At 40.4% G+C, this 22,952-nt stretch overlaps 1 protein-coding gene across 1 annotated transcript in view; it reads left to right on the forward strand.

Annotated features, from left to right (window-relative positions):
- LOC144773529 (solute carrier organic anion transporter family member 2B1-like) overlaps positions 1 to 22,952 on the forward strand; it is a 442,157-nt gene that overhangs the window by 124,916 nt on the left and 294,289 nt on the right. Inside the window, exon 3 of the mRNA XM_078658590.1 lies at positions 4,104 to 4,241. Within this exon, the coding sequence (XP_078514716.1) occupies positions 4,104 to 4,241 (138 nt within the window). The remainder of the gene's footprint in view (positions 1 to 4,103; positions 4,242 to 22,952) is intronic.

Raw genomic sequence — 22,952 nt, forward strand, 5'->3', positions numbered from 1 at the left:
ACCAGGATCAAGAAAAAGAAAGGGGTGTCCCAAATCACAAAATCTCAATGTATTCTCCATAGACGTTTTTGGAATTGGCTAACACAAAAACTGCTGAACTAAATTACACCAAATTTTTCAGGAAGTGTTGTATTTCCTGCATGGCCCGTTGTCTTTTTCCCTATTTTAGCCTAACTATGCACCAGTAGCGGCTGCTACCGAATGGGGGAGGGGAGGCAGTATATGGGGGAAATTAAAAAATTCATAAAAGCACTTACCTGATATATCGCCAGCTACCGCCTCTCCTCTGTCCTCTTCTTCGCAGCAGAAAGCACACAGCCTCCCAGAATCCACAAGCCAATCACGACACTGCCTTACAGCAGCTTTGTGATTGGTCTGAGCACTGTGGTTCGGCGCTCAGAGAGGGACTGGGAGGCTGTGCATGTTCTCCACCCAGATTGTACAATACAGCCTGTGGAGAACATGCAAAGTGTGCATGATGGTTTGGCTGGCCCAGGACGGTTGGCCAAACCATCATACGCACTTAAGGTACAGCCACCATTACGGCCAACTGCCAGCGGTCAATGCACATTTAGTGCAACATGGAGTCCCCAATTGCGGGAGCTCCGGTAATCTTTGTAGTAGAAGCGGATGATGCACACCACGTTGAAGTTTTTTTTTTGGTCACATTTCCAGCTGTGGATGCTAAAACAAACACTTTTCACGAATATACTGTCCCAGAGACACTTGCTGCATATAGACCATATGCTTTTGTTTAAATACCTCTAAGAGTCTGAAAACACTAGACTTCGCTTAATGGCCCCTTCACCATGTGCCTGAGCCAGTTTGAATGGGTCCTCTCAGAAATGAGGGTGATGCTTGGTAGACATTAGCTGGATATACCCCCTACCCTAAATCTAGTGCAAACCTGGGGTTTTTAGAATGTTCTTTGCGTCTTGTAGAGACGCCTAACTAAGTTTATTTTGCATACATTAATAGCTGGTCCAGCTAGACTTGGCCAGCAAGCACAACACCAGCTGCCTGCAGTGCCTGTTATTAGTCCTATAATTGTAAATTCGGTTACGGGCAAACAACCCACTAATCGTGAGGAAAATCAATTTTGGATTACCCAAAAAATTGATCAACTTGAAGCTGGGTTTCCCCTTATGGGACCACAAGACAAGCACAGAATTTTAACTATGTGCTTACCCATTGGACTGGTACCCACTCTTGGAAACTGCAACACCTGAGGGACTATTTTTGCCACCGGCTATACTCTCTGTCATGGCACTCCCTCAATGGTAGTTCTACTAAATGTCCTCGAACAGATACAAAATGAATATAGGGCAGATCCTCCCCTGAATTTGGAGATGACACAAATGGGTAATTTTCCTCTTGTCTCCGAAATGATTCTCTCTAATTTTAAAGGTGAAACAGCATTCCTGGCTAAATGGCAATGACTTACCACAGTGGCAGTAGCCAACCGCAAACGTGAGTTACCAATCATCATAGCTAATGTATATACATCCTTAGGACACAATAATTTGGGAATCAGATGTCCAGTAAAAGCTCTTGGCATGCCTACACAGATATGTATGCCAGACTACCCTCTGAGTTTGCTAAAAAAAAAAGGGATAAATATAAACAGCAACAGAAAGGTAAACCTCACAAAGGTTTTCCACCCTCCGAGTCCTCTGAGAGATGGTACGATTTTCGTGATCGCACTAAAAGCAAGATTGAGCTTGATACAATCATGTGTTTAGTCAGCCGGTGTATCAGGGCAAATTTGACCACTGAATGTGCACAGATTTAACCCTAAAAATTAAGAGGCCTGAGTTCTAATCACAACCTCATATATTTCAGTAAAATTGTATAGTTCCTAGATACTGAGGGTACACCTCTGTTGAGTACTGTTTCGAGAAACTGTATCATCATGCAGTTCAACCTGGAAGCATGCTAAGCCTGTTCTTCCTGTAGCATTGATTCTACACTGGAGGTGCGCAGAAAGAGCCAAATAGATATGCTGACTATATGATCATGACTTTTAAAGCAAGAGAAGATGAGCCCTGATGGTGAAAGTAGCTCAAAGTTCAATCAATTTAGCCACATTAAACACATTGTAGATTTGCTACTGAACTTTTTTAAATTAACTTAACATTTATTCACCTTTTAAACATGCATAACTTTGAATAAGTTAGAAAAAAAATCTAAACTACCATGTAGTGCACAAAACAACAAACAAAATAAAAAAGGGATTATGCATACTACTGGAACACCTCTATATCCATATCACCATCTACAGTATTAACTATGTAAGAACCCGCAATCCATAAAGAGCATCTGTCATTGTATTCTTAAAAACACTATTAAGCATTAGTATTGCAAGAAGATGCAAAAAGAAAGAAAGCCAACATTGATTCAAATGTATTAATCAATTCTCCAGATTAGAAAGAAAAACTCTTGCCATCACTGTATGTCCCGATTATGAACTTAGCCTATTGTTTGATATTAAATGTGAATAGTCTATCAGACCTATATGGATCAATTCCCTTGCAATAACCATACATTTGTAAACCAACTTGTTTTCACAAAGAGAGACATTAGAGTGGTCTCCCCCAAACAGTTTGTCTTTGCCACTCCTGTTTTGCTGAAATGAATTGTTGTTGGCCTTATGATTCTGTGCACTTTACCACTGTTAACCATTGACAAAGTGCTTGTGTTGACTCCATGAAGTACAGCAAAATCGGCTTGCTCCTGATCAGCACATTTTTTTACTCATAAGTCCCTAGTACAGTGGTACACCATATACTCAGGACTGGTAAACTAAATGGTACTAGTTACCCTGCTGCACTTCTTGTGCCACCCACTTACATTAGCCCCCTAAAAATATCTCAGGCAGCCTGTGGGCATTTTAAAACTGCTAATTCAAATTGGCAAAATAACCCCTTAGCCAAGACTAAACCTTCCTTTTTCAATACGTATAAGTCACCCCATAGGTACTCCTTAGAAATACCTTAGGGCAGTGTGCAATGTATTTAAAAAAGTGGACATGTACTTTTACATTTTACATGTCCTGGGAGTGAAAAACTCCTACATTCGTTTTTCAATCCTGTAGGGCCTACCTCTCTCATAAGATAACATTCGGTTAATTTAATACATGGAAAAAGTAATAACTTGTGTTTGGGAACAGGTAGAAGGGTTATGTATGGTGTCAATTAATTTTTGAAATTTTACTCAATTTTTCTACATTAGTGTGGGATTTTTCTTGTGTTGTGTTTTCACTTCACTACTGTTTGAGCGCTGCATCAACACTTATCACATTGCCTCTAAGTTGAGCCTGGTTGCATTTGTGAAAAGCTACCGGAGAGTTAAGCGCATGTTAATTTGGTGACTCTTTGTTAGTCCACCCTGACAATGATGGTGACTGTTGGCTGAGAAGGGCTCACTCCCCCCCTTAACCAACAATCCAATTTATGACAGAGACATTTTCCAGTCTTTAAATTTCATCTGAAAGGGGATGTGAATAGATTTCTTCAAAAAAAGAAATAATACATTTATAATGCTGGAAGACCAGGACCAGCATTATAAAAAGTGCCCTATGGCACAACAGGTGTGTGTGAGTATGTGTGTGTGTGTGTAGGCACCCACTTTCTGCTCCCTGCAGCACTTTGGTATTACCGAAGGGGCCAAAGATGCTTCTGCATCCCCTTTTCATAATACAGCTTGCACATTCTCAGGTGGTAAAGTCCATTACATTCTTAAAATTGGCCCAGATCACAGCTTTGAAGCTCATTCTTCATATTGCGTGTTGCTTGAAAATATATCTAGCTTATGTTAACCTATGTAATGTCAACCTTGAGCATTTATCGTGTGTTCTGTTTATTTACAGGGATGGGATGTTCCCTTAATGTAATACGCATATTCTTCAGAAATTAGGTGTTTTATATTTAGTTATAAAATTGATCTACTAATTCTGAAACAATGTTTTGGGGGTATAAAAAGAACACTACAGAAAATAAATTCAAAAACACTATTAAGATTTAATTCTAAACAAACTCATTTTCATGAAGGTTTGCATTTCAGGACCTAATGTTCATAAAACCTTTAATTTTTGTATCTTCCAGTTTTTTGTTTGCTGTCATGGACTTCTCCAGCTCTCCCAGCTCCTAGTTTCCGGATATCTCAAAAGCTCGATTTCAACAATAGAGAAGCGTTTTGGATTATCTAGTCAGATGTCTGGATTACTGGCTTCATTCAATGAGGTACGTATGATATAGCTGTTTATGAACCTATGTCAAGAAATATTCCTCTATAAAATTTGAATACACTTGGATGAACAATCTTTATCACACTTGTTAGAAAGGATAGTAAGGAAACTGAAATGGAAACCTGCTACATTCCTAGCCCAACAAACAGTAGGACAGATTAGCAAGCTCTGCTATTGTCCTTGCAATTCTGCCAATTCTAAAGATGCACATTCAAATTCATCAATTACAATTTATCATGATCTGTTAAGGATTTATGAAGAATTCTTACAACCTTATATTTAGACCATTATGTGTTGTATATGGACTAAGCATCCTCTACAACGCCCTACTCCTAATTCTGTAAATCTGAACACGAGAAATAAAACTAATTGATGATTTAATTTTGATAACATGCTTCTGGCCTGGATGATGGAGGGAGATCTCTGAGTAAGTTTTCTGGATAGTTTAGATTGCCTGGGTTGAGGTTGAAAGTGAAGAAGAATTGTGGGTGTGAGAGGATACGTTAATAGTAAGTTATTTGTTTTAACTATGACCTTCTCAGCTTTTACACACCACAGGCTTCTATTGGCATGATCTAATAGGGCTGTTGAAAAAGATATGAGGTGCTCCAAAGCTTACTAAGTGACAGGAAGTAAGCTTTATGGAATAAGTTGTTTTGCTAAAAAAAAACTCTCCTTGCAGGAGTGAGGAACGTCCATTTACTCTGGGCAAATACCTGTAGTTTGTAAACTCCAATTTCAGTCTTGGTAGATTACTAAATAACATCTATTTAATAGAATTCTACTTTCATATACCCCAGAATTTGTTTGAGCACCTTCATTGTTTATGAATTAGTATTATTGTAATGCATGATACACGTGTTATCATATGTTTTTAATACTTTATTCAGTGGTCATCCCAGCCCCTTAATTGTATGATATTGATGGTGTTTGATGAATTTATTATACAAATAAATATGACATTGAAAGGTGGATATTTTGATAATGATCTGAAAGTTTGGTACATGGTGGTGAGAAGTGAACTTATAAACAAACTTCGAGACTGATAATTTCATTGTAAGTCATAAATGAGGAACAGAGGAAATGCTATTCAGGCCTTGTGTTTTTTATCTACATATATGCATCTGTACTTAAACAATGAGCAGTAGGGTCCACAATAGACGCTATTTTGCCCTTCCTGATAAATAGTCGGGGTCTACACTAGGGTAATGAGACAGAATATCAAGGGTAAAAAATTCGACCTACCATAATATTGAGTTAAAATAACATTTTTATTAATAATTAGTTGATAATGAACATCAATTAATTAATTGACAATTAATTCAGGTAATTGTGTAAGTAATTTTAGTTGAGGGCTGTGGAGTTTATAAGGGTAAAGGGTGAGAAGTAATTTATGTTTAATCAATTAATAATTAGTTGTTAATTAACATAAATTAATTAATTGACAATTAATTATGGTAATTATGTAATTAACTTCAGATGCAAGGCTGTGGGATTTATCGGTCTAAAGGGTGGGAAGTAATTTATGTTTAATGAATTAATAATTAGTTGGTCATTAATCTTAATTAAATAATTGATATTTAATTAGGGTACTTGTTTATTTTGTCTGTGGGGGGTTTACTTTAATAGGGGTAAAGGGTAGGGAGTAAATTAATTTTACTTACTTTATAATTAGCTGTTAAATACTATTAGTTTTTTAAATTGAAAATACGTTTTTATTGTGTAATATTTTAACTGTTTAATTTTAGCTGTGGGTTGCGGGATCATAGGGCTAAAGTGTGGGAAGTTAATTATTTGTTTGAGTTTAACTTTTTTTAAATTAATAAGATTTTTTAATTGGTAATTAATTATGTTAATTATGAAAGTATTTTTTTAAGTTAGATGTCAGTCATGAATTGTGTGATGTTATAGGGTAGGGAATAAAAAACTAAATGTATGCAATAAATAATGTGTTTGTTTCTAAATATTTTCTAATTCAAAATATTTATTTGTTTGAAAATATTTTGTTTGTTTATTTAATATATTTGTCATATGTATTCAACATTACAATATGTTTTTATTTTTCAAATTTTCAATATTAAATATGTCTGTATTCACATTTAAATTTTTTGTTGTTGTTAATATTTTGTTTGTTTTTAATTTTGAACTGACTGGTGTGGGAATATAAATGTACCCCTCCGCTATCCAACACTTTCCCTACTGTTACACTTATTGGAGTGAGAACAGTCATTTTACCCCTCCACTATCCAACACTTTTCCTACTGTTACACTAACTGGAGTGGGAATAGTAATTCCCCCCCCCCCCCGCTATCCAACATTTCCCCTATTGTTGCAACATTCTATTCCAATAACTTTGGTACCAATTGACGATTCTTCACGAAATTTTCAAAACAAATTCTTTGTTGATATCAGCTCCTATGTTGAAAGTTTGGGGGTGATTTGTTAAGGGGGGCCGAGAAAAAAGGGGTGTCCCCCGTGTTTTCTCCATGTTAATTTCCATAGGAAACTTTAGACAAGGCAACAGGTCCAACGGGTGAAGGGAATTACCCCAAATTTGGTAGGAGGAAGGGTCTTGTTCTAGAAAGCACGCTTTTGTTTATTTGGTGTAAATTTGTTCAATCGTTTTTGAGAAATATCAAAATTTACAGATATCGATATTTGGGAATTCTGCCATCTGATTGGCTGAGGTGTTACAAGCACGAGCTTGCTGCTTATTGGTTGCGAGCGCTGCAAGCGGTTGCAACTAGAAAGTGTTGGCTGCCATTTTGTGATTGTGTTGAAGCGAGTCAGGGGACAAAAGGGCGAAAAAAGTGGAAAAGAGAAGGGTAGGAGCCCTGTAACCTATGTGGGGTGTTTAGGGTGTGCTATAGAGGGGATGCGAAGTGAAGTATTCACCCTTACTGGTGTGAAAGTGGTGGGCTACGGAATTTAGGTGAGTTATTGCCTAGAGTCTGATGCTGCTAAGGTGAGCTGCTGCGGGACTCGGGGATTAAAGCGTGAGTCTAAATTGTGTGTCTTATGCTGTGAAGTCATGTGCCATGGCCGCTGCACTACACCTGTCGAAGTAGTGTCAGCATGTGTTTATACCTACTAGGACGAACTATTGACCCCTACTGGTCTGAAAGTCTTGGGGTACGGAAAATATGTGAGGTATTGTCTAGAGTCTCATGGTGCTAATCTGAGCTGCTGCCGGACTCGGGGATTAAAGCGTGAGCCCAAACTGTGTGTCATATGCTGTGAAGCCATGTGCTCTGGCCGCTGTGCCACATCTGTCCAAGTAGTGTGAGCATGTAGTTATACCTACTCGGAGAAACTTTTGTAGCTGCTGCCGGAGTCGGGGTAAAGTCGCTGAACTATTGACCCCTAATCGTCTGAAAATGCTGGGTACGGAAATTATGAGAGGTATTGCAGAGAGTGTCTTGCTTCTAAATTGAGCTGCTGCTGGACTCAGGGATGAAACTGAGGCCAACTGTGTGTGCTATGCTGTGAAGTCAAGTGCTCTGGGCACTGTGCCACACCTGTCCAACTTGTATATGGTGCTTAGGTCGTGTTGTACAGGGAGTGCGAAGGTAAATCAATACGATGTTCGTAAAGCGCAACTACTCACCCTTATGGGTGAGTAGAAGTGGTGATGAAAGCGAGAGCTTTGTGCTGCAAAGTCAGATGGTCTTGCCGATGCGCCACAGCTGTGTAGAAATACATTTTGTTGAGGGTATGGGAGTTGCCGTTACCTGGCCCTAAAATAGCAGTCCTAAGATGTAAGTTATAGGGTGGCTCTAAAAAGAGCCTTTGTATTTATTAGTTGGAGCTACATATAAGTGCGGATGCACAGCTTCAAGTTATTCAGGAAAACTCGATTTCCTTGATCTTTGAGGTGTACTCGATCACTTCTGGAGATATCAGCAATATCAAAACGTATGTTGTTGTTGTAGATGGACCCCATTTTGTGGTCTCTGAGGTAGGCAGACACAGCTTTGTTGACATTCTTCCTAGATTTTTCAATCTGAGGACACAATTGTTTTGACCATTTCCACTTCTGTCTTTGGCATATATTGGAATATACAAAGACAGTTTGAGGCAAAAGTAACATCAATTGTCCAAAGGTGTCCTTCATAAGCATTTCCAAACCTACCCCAGTCAATGTGCCTAGGTCGTTTCCATCACAGTGCACAATCATGAGGTCAGGGTGTTGGAGATGCAAACAGGTTTTAACCAAAGGCAACAATTGGTGCCACTTCAATCCTCTCTGTGCAAACCATTTAATGGCCACGTTTTGTAAACCTAGGTCTAAGTCAATACTTCTCTGTTCTGCATACCTCTTGCACCAGAAAACATAGCTATGTCCACTCTAGCATTTTAAAGGTACGGCTGGAAGGTATGGAAAGATGTCTGTAGCTCATGCAGTTCCTTCGTAGAATAAGAGATATGTTTAAAGATGGGGAACTAATTTTTTTTCCATACAAAACGATACCTGATTGGGAGATGAAAAGCATTGTAGGGTGCACATTCGTTTTTGTGGAAAAGCATCTTTGTGATCGGTTAAGAAAAAGCAGTTTGAACATGGAGTACATATTATAGGATAACATTTACTCAACTCAACCACACCTGCTACTTGCATTTGAAAGGCACTGTTCGAACTTAAAACAATTGTGATCTTTTAACCTGTACGTGCCGTTAAATTTGTGAGAAAATGGTGCAAAAAAAATTGTTAGGTTTAAAAGAATGGATGAATTAATTTTTGACATGCACGTGTTGTAGAATGTTCTAGAAAGTGTGTTGAAAGAATACGTTGCACTGCTGACTTCTATGTGTCGTTGAATATGAAAAAAACTGTTTATATGGAAAATTAAAAAGAAACTAATACAGAGAAGTATTGATATGTAAAAGAATCATTGAAGTATTCTAATTTGTTCTTTACATGTATTTATGTGTGGAGGAACAAAATGATAGAAACAACAGCACCAAGAAGAGGAGAAGCAGGGAGTGGGGGGACGGGGGAGATGGAGACAATGGCACACATGCACAGTCAAGTACAGCACAGGTATAGACAAACAATGGCCAAAATGAAACAGACCAACAAGGAGCATACGTCACACAACCCAGCAACATCACACCACTGAATGAGTATAGTAGTGAAAACCGCACTGCATTCATACAGGATGTGTACAAAGGCCGGTCGTGGGTGTTGTGGGATGTCTGCCACCCTGGTCATCATGGATGAGATGCCCAGCACGTGGCACATGGGCGGGTTCACTGTGTGTTACTTTGCCAAACAGCTGCTCCTCCCTCCCACGAGCCCCCACACTTTTGTACAGTGCGCTGTTGGATCCCGTGCACTCGTATGGCACAGCATTGTAATGCCTATTCGGGCATGTCCTGCGGCATTCCAACTACACCATGAGAGTGCCGTTTGGTGGTGGTGCATGCCCCTTTACAACATAGTCTGCTGCGGCCCTTGTGGCAGGCCACACCAGAACACAGAGACACACTTACCGCACTTCCTGCACACAGACATGTCCAAGACACCCCGTTTCCCTTGCCGGATAGGCACACCCCTGCGCTGACCTGTGAACGCCGGACCAGCACACATCTGTTGTGCATGCAGGAGGATACGTGCGAAACTACATGTGCAGGGTCACTGCCAACGCTGAGGTGACATGGTAACATTTGCTGAAGACAGCACACTGTGATGTTGCAGGGCCCGTGCCTATCATGCTAACACAATGACCACAAGGACACAGTTGCTCAGATGGAGCTTAGGGGGTGTTGACAGTGCTGGGGTTGTTGCGATGAGTATTTTAGCCCTCATGGGTATCCTTGTATCATGGTCATTGACTGTATGGCACCTGTGGGTGTTCTGGTGTGGCTCTTGGCTGTGTTTCTTTTCATGCTGCAGGTAGTCGTTATGCTTAACACCAGCAGAAAGTAGGTGTAAAATTACTGGTAGTAATGTGGGTTATCGCCGGAATATCTTTCATATTGGAGTTGTTGTGAAAGTTGTGCAGAACAATATACGAACTGGGCAGTGTATCCCGTCAAGACCCAGCACCTGACGCACTATTCCCAATCAATGTAAATACAATGACATTTCTTCATTGATTTTGTGTATACACTGGGAAAAGGTGTGGCACCGCGGCCAGGGCGACTGACGCTGGACGCTGGAGACCACGGTTGGATCCCCAGCTCCGGCGGCAGGGGTCTGCACAGCACCATGCGACTCTGAGCAATAGCTCGCTTAATCTACCCAACGGGCCCCAGCACCAAGATACCCCTTCGGGGGCAATTTGTGCGCTATACAAGTACTGGATTTACATTTACTGTAAGTGCAGGCACTACTTAGTGCAATTCAATACAGGATTTTAGTATTTAGAATAAATCGCAAAGGTGCACCTCGTGTCTTTTTTGCACAGGAACGGCTCCTCTGTATTTCATTATCAGCACTTTAATGCAACTAAAGTTGAGATTAATCTAACACAGTATTCAGAAGTTGCTGGAAACTGCGGAGATCACCAGTATTCCCGCGATATGTGCCCCATAATTTAACACCATGGTGGATACCAGCAAATAACAGGAATAGGAACAAGAAAGAGTCACACAGCAGTTAAGAAAACAACCAAACAGGTTAATAAATTTTTTTCGTCAAACTTTTTTTCGTTTATAAACATGTATAAACCATAAACTATTTTTAATTTTTTTGTTATTAATATTTATATATATATATATTCAATGAAAAAACCATAGGTTTGAGACCATATATAGTTAGGTGAATATTTTACTCATACAAAACCAATGAAATTCCATATATAGTTAGTTGCACTAACTATATATTTCGCGCACCCGCAATCCACTGCTGATGATGTCACATATTACATCATTCATGACATGGTCAGTGACATCACTGATGACATCACTGATGACATCTCAAATGACATCACTGATGACATCACTGATGACATCTCAAATGACATCACTGATGACATCACTGATGACATCATCCAGTGACTGTGTGTTTCTGTAAAGTTTAAATATGTTTGACATATTGAAGAATGAGTGGATGTATAAGTGTCTGGATGAAGGATTTAGTAGGTGCCTGACTGACTGTATGAGTGAGTGAATAAATGTGTCATACTAAATGCATGGGTTAGTGACTAAACTGTCTGAATGTGTGCATCTTGAGATTGAGTTTGTGTGGGGGTGGTTGGGAGGTGTGTGACTCTGTGCATAGATGTGTGAGCAGTTGATTCACTAGGTGTATGAGTTCAAGAGTGCATGTGGAAACAGCTACATGGGCGGTTGACTGTGTGCATGAGTGTATTGATGAGTGAATGGATATCTCAATGCTACATGTCATAGTAAGTACATATGTAAAACACAGTACATGTGAGAGTTGGCATATATAAATAACTGTGCATGAGAGCCAGTGAATGTGTGAGTGGCTGTATGGATCATTGTGAATTTGTATCAGGGATTGTATAAGAGAGTAAATATGTGTTAGTATATGTTTGAATAAGTAAGGTGTGTATAACTGTATAGTTGAGGAAATGGAGGTGAGATTGATTCTTTGCATGACTGACTAGGTGTGTGAGTAGCTCCATGGATGAGTGACAGTGTGTGAGTGTCTGTATACACTGAGTGTATCTAAGGTTATATTAGAGTCTGAAGAGGTTCATCGTATTAGCACATGAATGATGTCATCAGTGATGTGATCAATGATGTCAAATGAGATGTGATCAGTGATGTCATCAGTGATGTCATTTGAGATGTCATCAGTGATGTCATCAGTGATGTCATCAGTGATGTCATCGGTGATGTCATTTGAGATGTCATCAGTGATGTCATTTGAGATGTCATAAGTGATGTCATCAGTGATGTCATTTGAGATGGCATCAGTGATGTCATCAGTGATGTCACTGACCATGTCATGAATGATGTAATATGTGACATCATCAGCAGTGGATTGCGGGTGCACGAAATATATAGTTAGTGCAACTAACTATATATGGAATTTCATTGGTTTTGTATGATTAAAATATTCACCTAACTATATATGGTCTCAAACCTATGGTTTTTTCATTGAATTTTCAAGGTTTTGTAAATGCAAATACCTAACTATATATGGTCTCAAACCTATGTTTTTTTCTGTGAATTTCAAAGGTTTTTTGAATGCTAATTCCTAACTATATAAGGCCCGAAACCTATGGTTTTTTCAGTGAATTTGCAAGGTTTTTTAAATGCTAATTCTATTAGCGGATAACGTTTTTATATATTCAAACGTTTTTTTAATGCTAATTCCTAACTATATAAGGCCTGAAACCTATGGTTTTTTCAGTGAATTTCAAAGGTTTTTTAAATGCTAATTCCTAACTATATAAGGCCTGAAACCTATGTTTTTTTTAGTGAATTCGCAAGGATTTTTAAATACTAATTCTTAACTATATAAGGCCTGAAACCTATGGTTTTTTCAGTAAATTTCAAAGGTTTTTTAAATGCTAATTCCTAACAATATAAGGCCTGAAACCTATGTTTTTTTCTTTGAATTTCAAAGGTTTGTTAAATGCTAATTCCATTAGCGAATAACGTTTAAATGTATTAATATCCTAGTGGGACCACCTGAGCAGCCCTAAGGGGTCTGGGTGTTTCTACCCTGCCCCCTTTTTGTGTTCTACACGTTTTTTTTTCTGCTTTCTTGTGCCTCAGTCTACTAAGACCCAAGATGGATGCCAACACCTCCTGGTTAGAAGTGTTGACAGCCAATGAGCATGCAGCTTTCTCGGGAAGGCATGCTGATTGGCTGTCACTGTCTGTCAACACTAGCACAAGATAGATGCCAACACCTCCTGGTTAGAAGTGTTGACAGCCATTGACCATGCAGCTTTCTCGGGAAGGCATGCTGATTGGCTGCCACTGTCTGTCAACACTCAAAACCAGGAAGTGCTGGCAGCCATCTTGTGCCTTGTTAGAACCAAGGCACAAGAAAGCAGTGAAACAAAGGTGTGAAACTCGCAAAGGGGCCAGAGTAGAATCACCCTGACCCCCTAGGCCTGCTCAGGGGATTTGTAAAAATCGGGGTACGCGTACCGTGCGCGTACGGTACGCGTACCCCGCGAGTTTAAAAAAAAAATATATATATATATTTTTTCCTTCAGGGTCCTTGTGGGACCCCCTGAGCAGGTCTAGGGGGTCAGGGTGCTTCTACCCTGCCCCCTTTTTGAGTTCTACACATTTGTTTTTCTGCTTTCCTGTGCCTCAGTCTAACGAGGCACAAGATGGCTGTCAACAGTTTCTGTTTTGGAGTGTTGACAGACATTGGCAGCCAATCAGCATGCAGCTCGTGCGCTTGAGGTACGCTTACCGTACGCGTACGTGCGCGTACCCTAAGCGCACCGGTAAGCTCACGGGTAAGCTGCTATAGATATATATATTTTTTTGAACCTTAATTTCTCAAAATCCACTGGACCGCATATCTTGAGACCTAGCAAAGGCACATCGGGCTAACAGTCCCTACAATTTTGCCAAGTTTGGTGGAAATCCATTCAGCCGTTCGGACTAAAAGTGAGTCCAACCGCCCTATGGAAAATTGCATGGGGAAAACACGTTTTGGGACCCCCCTTTTTTCTCAGCCCCGCTTGACGAATCCCCCCCAAACTTTCAGGGAAGGACCGGAGAGTAAATGTGCCATTTTCAGGATAATTTCAGCCAATTCCGTCCATCAACGCCAAAGTTATTCAACATAGAATTTTGAAAAATCCCATAGGAAAAAAATCCTAACTATATATACCTACTGGCGACCGCCAGTAGGTAATATATATATATATATATATATATATATATATATATATATATATATATATTACCTACTGGCGGTCGCCAGTAGGTATATATAGTTAGGATTTTTTCTCTATGGGTTTTTTGAAAATTCTATGTCTAATAACTTTGGCGTTTGTGGACGGAATCGGCTGAAATTTTCAGGAAAATGGCACATTTTGTTTCTGAGCAGCCCTTGAAAATTTGGGGGGGGTTCGTCCAGTGGGGGCCGAGAAAAAAGGGGGGTCCCAAAACGTGTTTTTAACATTGAGTTTTCCATAGGGCGGTTGGCCTCACTTTTAGCCCGAACGGCTGAATGGATTTGCACGAAACTTGGCAAAATTGTAGGGACTGGTAGCCCGATGTGCCTTTTGTAGGTCTCAATATATGTGCTCCAGTGGATTTTGAGAAATTAACGTTTAAAAAAAGATATATATCTGTAACAGCGGACCGGTTAGCGCTCTGGTTCGCGGACTTTTCGCGCAACGGAGCTTTGTGAAGCGAAGCTGATTGGTTCTCCGGCGTCTGTCAACATTCCAAACAGTCCGTAGCGGCCGCCATCTTGTCTCTCGGTAGGATCGAGAGACAAGAGGAGGTCAAAACAAAGGGGGAAATAACTATAAGGGGGCATAGTAGATCCTCGCTGACCCCCTAGGTTTGATGTGGAGGTTTTAAAAGGGCCCCGCGGGGCAAAAAAAAAACAAAATAATAATAATCGAACGGCTGAATGGATTTGCACGAAACTTGGCAAAATATTAGGGACTGGTAGCCCGATGTGCCTTTGCTAGGTCTCAATATATGTGCTCCAGTGGATTTTGAGAAATTAACGTTGAAAAAAAGATATATATCTGTAACAGCGCTCCGCTTCGCGTACTTTTCGCGTTACGGAGCTTTGCGAAGCTGATTGGTTCTCCGGCGTCTGTCAACATTCCAAACAGTCCGTAGCGGCCGCCATCTTGTCCCTCGGTAGGATTGAGAGACAAGAGGAGGCCAAAGCGAAGGGGGAAATGACCATAAGGGGGCATAGTAGATCCTTCCTGACCTCTTAGGTTTGATGTACCATTTTGCCAAGTTTGGTGTAATTCCGTTCAGCCATTCAGGCTGTAGACGTATGTAAATGTCCTATGGAAAATTGCATGGGGAAAACACATTTGAAAGTGTTGAAATTTAGAACCAATTAAAATGTTACTTTGGTTTTGTATTTGTGTGTGATGAAAGTTAATTGGTTATGTATATATGTCAAATGAGAGGAAACCACAGCCATTTTGTGATACTACTGTCTGAGGTACATTTGTGAGGAATTTTTGGTGGTGAATTTCTGGTGTTTGATTTACACAGTACTAACACTTCTGCTACTTTTAAAAAGGTGAGTTGTTAATTTGTAAGGGGAACTATGTTGTACACTTGAAGATAATTTGAAAAATGTTTTCTGTTATTTATTTGCAGTCCTTCTGTTATACTAAATACTTGATGAAGTTAGTTTTATATTATGTATTACTAAAAACGATAAATGAAAGTGATTATTTTTTTCTGCAATTTACAGCAAGCAATTTCAAAATAAAATGGCTCACAATGAAGAGACCGTGGCAATTTCTTTTGAATTGTCCACTACATTGATTGAAATTGAGAGCACCAATAATGAAATATTGTCACAAGGAGGACATGACTTGTATGATTCCATTAGATTGATTGAAATGGACAGCACCAAGAATGAAATATTGTCACAAGGAGATGACTTGAATGATTCCACTACATTGATTGAAATTGAGAGCACCAATAATGAAATATTGTCACAAGGAGGAGATGGCTTGTATGATTCCATTAGATTGATTGAAATGGACAGCACCAATAATGAAATATTGTCACAAGGAGGAGATGACTTGAATGATTCCACTACATTGATTGAAATTGAGAGCACCAATAATGAAATATTGTCACGAGGAGATGACTTGAATGATTCCACTACATTGATTGAAATGGACAGCACCAATAATGAAATATTGTCAGAAGGAGGAGATGACTTGAATGATTTTTTTGATCAATCTCTTGATGGCGAATTTATCGAGTGTTTGGAGACCATAGAGTTACAAGAATCATCATTGCAGACTTTTAATGAGGAGATTCCAGATGAGATGATTGAAGAGGAAATTACTGATGAGGACATGTTACTAGTTGTTTCAAATTTAGAAAATTCTGAAGAATAAATTTATATTTAGAAATCAAAAATTGTTTGAGACATTATTTATTTTTATTTTTAATTTATGAGGTTGTAGCGAAGTGATTGTAGTATAAAATGAGACTTATAGTATAGAGTGCAACATTTTTATGTTACATGGTAAGTTTACTCATATTTACTTCCCTTCTGCCACTATATTATCTCCAATGTGTATTTGACATGTCTTCTTCATCTCCGGCCTCCTTTCTCTCACTGTGTGTCTCCGATGCATCTTATCGCTGGTATTTTGTGTAATTACAGAAGAGAGTAAAATAAAATAGTTCGGAACGTGAAAAGGGGGCAAAGTAGAGTACTCCTCACCCCCTAGGCCTTTTTAGGCGGTCCCAAAAGGATCAGTTTCTGCTTTCCTGAGAGATTATGGTATGAGTTCCATATACCACAATAACTTGCATTACAACATGCAAGATATCTATCTCCTATTACCAACTTTTGGAGATATTCGCGCTAAGCGCGAATATCTCCAAAAAGTAACACCTGCCCTGAGCAGTTCTTAGCCATGTTATCCAATGGGAGGTGGATAACATGGCTAAGAGTATTAGCTCGGTAATGCATGAATATCGCTGACTTTTTAGCGATATTCATGCATTGCGGCCGTTTATTATCGCATTTGCGATAAACCTTGATAATAGTAAGGTTTATCTTCGATAATTTCTGACGATGCTTAGTGGTAAAAAATTGGTTGGTAAGCATCGTTAGCGATAAATATCGCTTAACTTTGGTAATATGCCCCAACGTCTGTTAACGTTCGATTCGAAGGAAATGAGGAAGTGTTGAAAAACATTGTCTGCGCCATCTTGCCTTTTTTGAAATGCCACACTTTTGTCGTGCACGGCAGCCATTTTAGATGTCTTGACCAGACCCACTCTCTGCACGCTGTCGATTCGTAGCATGGCTCCTCACTCTCGTAAGCATCTCCCCCAGGCACTGGTCACCACCGCTCTCTGTCTTATGCATGGGCAATAAACCTTCCCCCATCTGCGCTGCTCTTCCCTGAGAATCACACTCTGTGCCCGCCCGACACCTCCCTTTCGCCCTATTCACTACCGCACCCTCTGACACTCCTCTTCCTCTGTGTCCGAATGTCCAGGCCGGTCCTAGGCTATCAGCTAGCCCTGCAGATGTAGTTTATGGCCCCAGCTGTAAAGAATCACCCCTCTTCAAAGGAGTTATAGTAGATCAAGGCCCACACCCGATGTGATCCGTCACAGCACACGCGTTCCTACTATCTGAAAACCATCCTGTATTGTGATTGGGGAGGGGACCGAGCCTGAAGCGGAAGATTCCAGGAATGACTCTTTGTACATCAAAGTTTTTACAATTATGTGTCACATTAAAAATATATAGCACTCCAACAAAGTAGTAGGAATATAAAACTTTAATAACATATAAATATATACAACAAAACAAAAACAGTAAAAACATTTAAACAACGAAGAGACCGTGGCAATTTCTTTTTAATTATCCAATAGATTTATTGAAATTGACAGCACCAATAATGAAATATTCTTGTCAGTAGCGGTCTGTTGTGCGAATAGTTCCAAGGCAGCAGAACGCGCTGAAATCTAGATGGCACGAAAGTGATGTCTAGTAAGTTGCCGCCCAGCAAAAAACGGCGTGGGGCGCCGCGGGGGTGAGTGAGTCCAGTAGGCACCACAGCTATTCTTACCGGCATTGCAGAATTACTGCTGGGGACAATGCCTGTGCTGTAGCAGGGTCACAGCAGAAACAAAAAGGATTCTGTTGAAGATGTTGTTGGTTTTCAATTTGAAAACAGTTCTGGTGTCAACTGCTATGCTAATGTAGTGGTTAATGTTTTGTTTTCTCTAGAAAATGTAAAAGAGGGGGAGGCAGTCCAAAGTTCCGTTAAAAGGGCAAAGGAAAGGATCGGTGGTTTGAACTATCAGTCAAAAAGGGGAGGGGGTGCAATAATTTTTCCTACCGGGTCACACTGTGCTTTCACCGGAAGTAAGGTCTGCAGGATTGTAGTAATTCAAAGTGAGGCTGGCGCCAGCATGGGAGCGCCGACGTCCCGCGGATACAGTTTCGTCACTCCACGGGCGATCATGGCAGTCATTCCCCATCGGGGGTCGGAGACTCCCGCGGCTCCTCTAGAATCTTCAAGGTCGTGGAGGACTACGGTGGTGGAGTCAACCAGTGACCGGGCCATTTCTTTATGTTGGGCCAGCTCTTGCCAGGTCGACCGCCATTTTGAGAGTTCGGCAGCTACCGGCGATCGCGGGGTCACATGAGCGGACGGGCTCCACCCTGCCGGGCGAGACGTTGCAGCATGGCCACAGTGGAAGAACCGTTATCTAGGTCGTTCCGAAACTGTGCAGCACTGTAGTTGTTAGGATGCCACCGCCTGGAGCGCTGAGGGTGCAGCTGGGAAGCCTCCACCTGGGGAGGCGGGAGAGGCCTGTTCGCACCGTCTCTCCCTCCCAGTGCACCCCACGGCGTCTCGCTTGAGATTTGTTATGGCCGGACCAGGCGATGAGGACGAGGGGGGGGTCGGAGGCATGTGCAAGACATCCCCCTCCAGTGTTGTCGCAGCCATTATAAAAGAAAGAAGTGTCCCGTCCGTCTTCGGGCCGGGCTTCCGGTGGATGTCGGCCGGACGCCCCTGGCTCTGGCCCCATGAACGGGTTTCTTGGTTTATCGGCTGCAGCCGGATCCCGTCGGCCTCGGCCCCCCGACCGTTGGTGGTCGGACCGGAAGAGCATGTGGCGGGACTACCTGCAACTCTCAAGGGCCACCGCGGCCGGACTGGGAGAGAGAGGGGAGGGTCGAGGAGACATTCCCCCCCCCTGCAACTGTTCAGCGTTGTAAAGGCAATCCCCTGGCCGGGTCCCGCTGGTCTCGGCCTCTCCTCCGGCTACACCCTACGTTAGGATCTCCTGGCCGAGGCGTGGCAGCAGGACCTGCCTTATATGGGCTGCTCCCGGCTGGGCGTAGCCGGAACCCTGCCCCACCGTGGAAGTTTCCAGAGTGGGGGTGGATGTTCTACTGACTTGCATTTTCCCTAGTCTATCGATTTTTTTGGCGTGGCAGGCGGTGGGACAGCGAGGGGTGATTTGGTTTCTCTTACTGTTTTTCTGGTCTCTCACCACTGGCATATTTTAACGTTTTCTTGTTTCTAGGACATTAATAGGTTTTATCATTACGTTATGTTATCGTTTCTTTGTTCGTTGTTTAATAAAAGTTCATGTTCATCAGTGGCCTACTGATTTTCGTTTTCCTATTTTTTTCTTTCCAGGTTGTTTCATGGTAAAGTTTCTGTTAACAGGATACAGTGATCACTTCGTTATTATTGCATATGTCCTTTTCACTAGGGGTGCTCTCTGGTCGGGCCAGATGACGTATCTCTAGTAAATGGTCCGGGTGAAAAAGGTGCATCAATCAGTGGGGAGTAGATAGGCATGACAGATTACAACGGGGGAGAACGGTCCGCATTACGTACCCTTTCACTACTTGCAAAGATTTTCCTACGTTTATTTGCAAACAGGGAATACCTCCAAAAAGAACTAATTCCCAAACAGTCAATGTTCGGACAATCAATCAATCAATGAGGAATGAAATAGGTACGACGTGTTAAAGGCTTGCGTTACCTACCCTTCACTATCTGCAAAGGGAGATAGAATATTCCTATTCTTCCTCGTTTGCAGGTAGAGAAGATCGTTAAGAGAATTAACTTCGAACAATTCAATGCTCGATTGAAACAATCAACAAGGGGTACTGTGAACACAAATGAACGCCGCTTATATACATACGCATTGCTATTTTCAACAGGTTGTTCCTAATGTTTCTATTTTAGCGAGGTCAAAAGAGATCCCATTAGTGGCCTACTGATTTTGCTCGATTCCTTTTGTTTTTTTACACGATTTTTCGCTATCTGCAAAGACTAAACAGAGTATTGCGACTCTGTGCTTGTTTGTAAATAGAGAATGAACCAAAGAGAACAATCAATCAAATGGAGAGAGAAGCAGGCACGACGGATTACAAAGGGGGAAAGGGCTGCGTTAACTACCCTTCACTATCTGCAAAGAGAGAGTACTCCTAATAGAAATGAGGGGTGGGGGGCAGCAATCAAAGCAGATCAGTGTGCATAAACACGAAAAAAAAAATTCTTACCACGTACTTGACATTCGACAGCTTATGATATTTGCTATTAAAAAACCATTGAAATTCACTGAAAAAACCATAGGTTATAGACCATATATAGTTAGGAATTAGCATTTACAAAACCTTGAAAATTCACTGAAAAAACCATAGGTTATAGACCATATATAGTTAGGAATTAGCATTTAAAAAACCTTATTTTACTCACACAAAACCATTGAAATTCCATATATAGTTAGTTGCACTAACTATATATTGCGCACCCGCAATCCACTGCTGATGATGTCACATATTACATCATTCATGACATGGTCAGTGACATCACTGATGACATCACTGATGACATCTCAAATGACATCACTGATGACATCTCACTTGACATCAATGATCACATCACTGATGATATCATTCATGTGACAATACAATGCATCTCCTCACATTTTAATATAACCTCTGTTTCACCCAGTGTTAAAAACAGAGTATAATTTTTGAAACCATTGACACACCAATACTAGTTACTACATACGTACTCACTGATTCCTACGTCTACACACACATTCACTCATTCACCCATACAATCATTCATACATACAATCACTCATGTTTACAACACAATCATATGCACTCATACACCTATACAGACACTCACACTCTGCCACTCATCCATGGAGTTACTCACACACCTAGTCAGTCCTGTAAAGAATCAATCACACTTCCATTTTCTACTCTATACAGTTAAACATAGAGCACCTTACGTTTTCAACCATATACTAACACATACTTACTCTCTTATACAATCATTGATACAAGTACACATTGATCTGTACAGAGTCACACACCTCCCATCCAGCCACACACACACTCAGTCTCCCATGCAAATACTTGGGCAATCAATCAATAACCCATATAGTTACTCATATAGCTACTGATCAACACATGCAGCAGTTTACAGAACAACAGACATAATGATGCACAAATTAAGACAGTTTAGTCACTAACCCATGCACTCAGTGAGACACATTTAATCACTCACTCATACATTCAGTCATGCACCTACTAAATCCTTCGTCCAGACACTTATACATCCACTCATTCTTCAATATGTAAGACATATTTTAACTTTACAGAAACATAGTCACTGGATGTTGTCATCAGTGATGTCATCAGTGATGTCATTTGAGATGTCATCAGTGATGTCATCAGTGATGTCACTGACCATGTCATGAATGATGTAATATGTGACATCATCAGCAGTGGATTGCGGGTGCGCAATATATAGTTAGTGCAACTAACTATATATGGAATTTCAATGGTTTTGTGTGAGTAAAATAAGGTTTTTTAAATGCTAATTCCTAACTATATATGGTCTATAACCTATGGTTTTTTCAGTGAATATATATATATATATATATATTTTATATATATATATATATATATATATATATATATATATATATATATATATATATATATATATATATATATATAAAATTTCTATGGCAAAATGAAACCCCTCATTTTGTTCCTTTTCAAATTAAATGTATTAAGTGTTACCACTTTATTCCAATCAAGATGACTTCAGGTGTGCCATACTTTTGTCATAAGTAAGACTGTTAGCGTTCTAGTTGTTCTTTAGAACACTCTGGGACATTCTGTCATTGGGCTATAGTTGGGCTACATCTCGCTGATATTTGGGCTACATTTGGGCTCTTTTGTCTCTGGTGGCCATCTTGGGAGACTGCATATCAGAATTTTTTTAATGAAATATAAGAAGATTTGAGAAGTCACTCAAAATGTGCCCTAATTTTTCTTTCTTCAGCACTAATCATAATTTCTATGGCAAAATGAACCCCCTCATTTTGTTCCTTTGCAAATTAAATGTTTTAAGTGTTACCACTTTATTCCAATCAAGATGACTTCAGGTGTGCCATACTTTTGTCATAAGTAAGACTGTTAGCACTCTAGTTGTTCTTTAGAACACTCTGGGACATTCTGTCATTGGGCTATAGTTGGGCTACATCTGGCTTATATTTGGGCTACATTAGATTTTTTTTGTCTCTGGTGGCCATCTTTGGGCTACATTGGGCTACATTGGGCTACATTGGGCTACATTTGGGCTCTAACATATATATAGCCCAATGTAGCCCAATATATATTTTTTCAAAGTTAATTTTCGTAAAAACCACTGGAGCATATATCTTGAGACATAGCAAAGGCACATGTATAAAAAATAAACAAATAAACACAATTTAACAAGAATAATAGAAAACAGCAACGTGGAAGACTCCTGTGGGGACCATGGATGTCGACTACAGAGCCTGGAAAATAAAGCACAAAATAAGGACTTGTGTAATGCGCATATCAAAGAACTGAGAGAGAGAACAGAGAAGGAAAAACAAGCCAGAGCAAAAAAGAGGGAAGGAAAGAAAGGGAGTGAGGATTGGAGAGAGAGACATAGAAGGGAAGGAAAGAAAGGGAGTGAGAAAGAGAGAAGGGAGAGAGAGATAGAAGGAAAGGAATGAAGAGAGAGAGAGAGAGAGTGAAGAGAGG

This window comes from Lissotriton helveticus, chromosome 8, assembly GCF_964261635.1.
Source record: "Lissotriton helveticus chromosome 8, aLisHel1.1, whole genome shotgun sequence".
NCBI classification, from domain to species: Eukaryota; Metazoa; Chordata; class Amphibia; order Caudata; family Salamandridae; genus Lissotriton; species Lissotriton helveticus.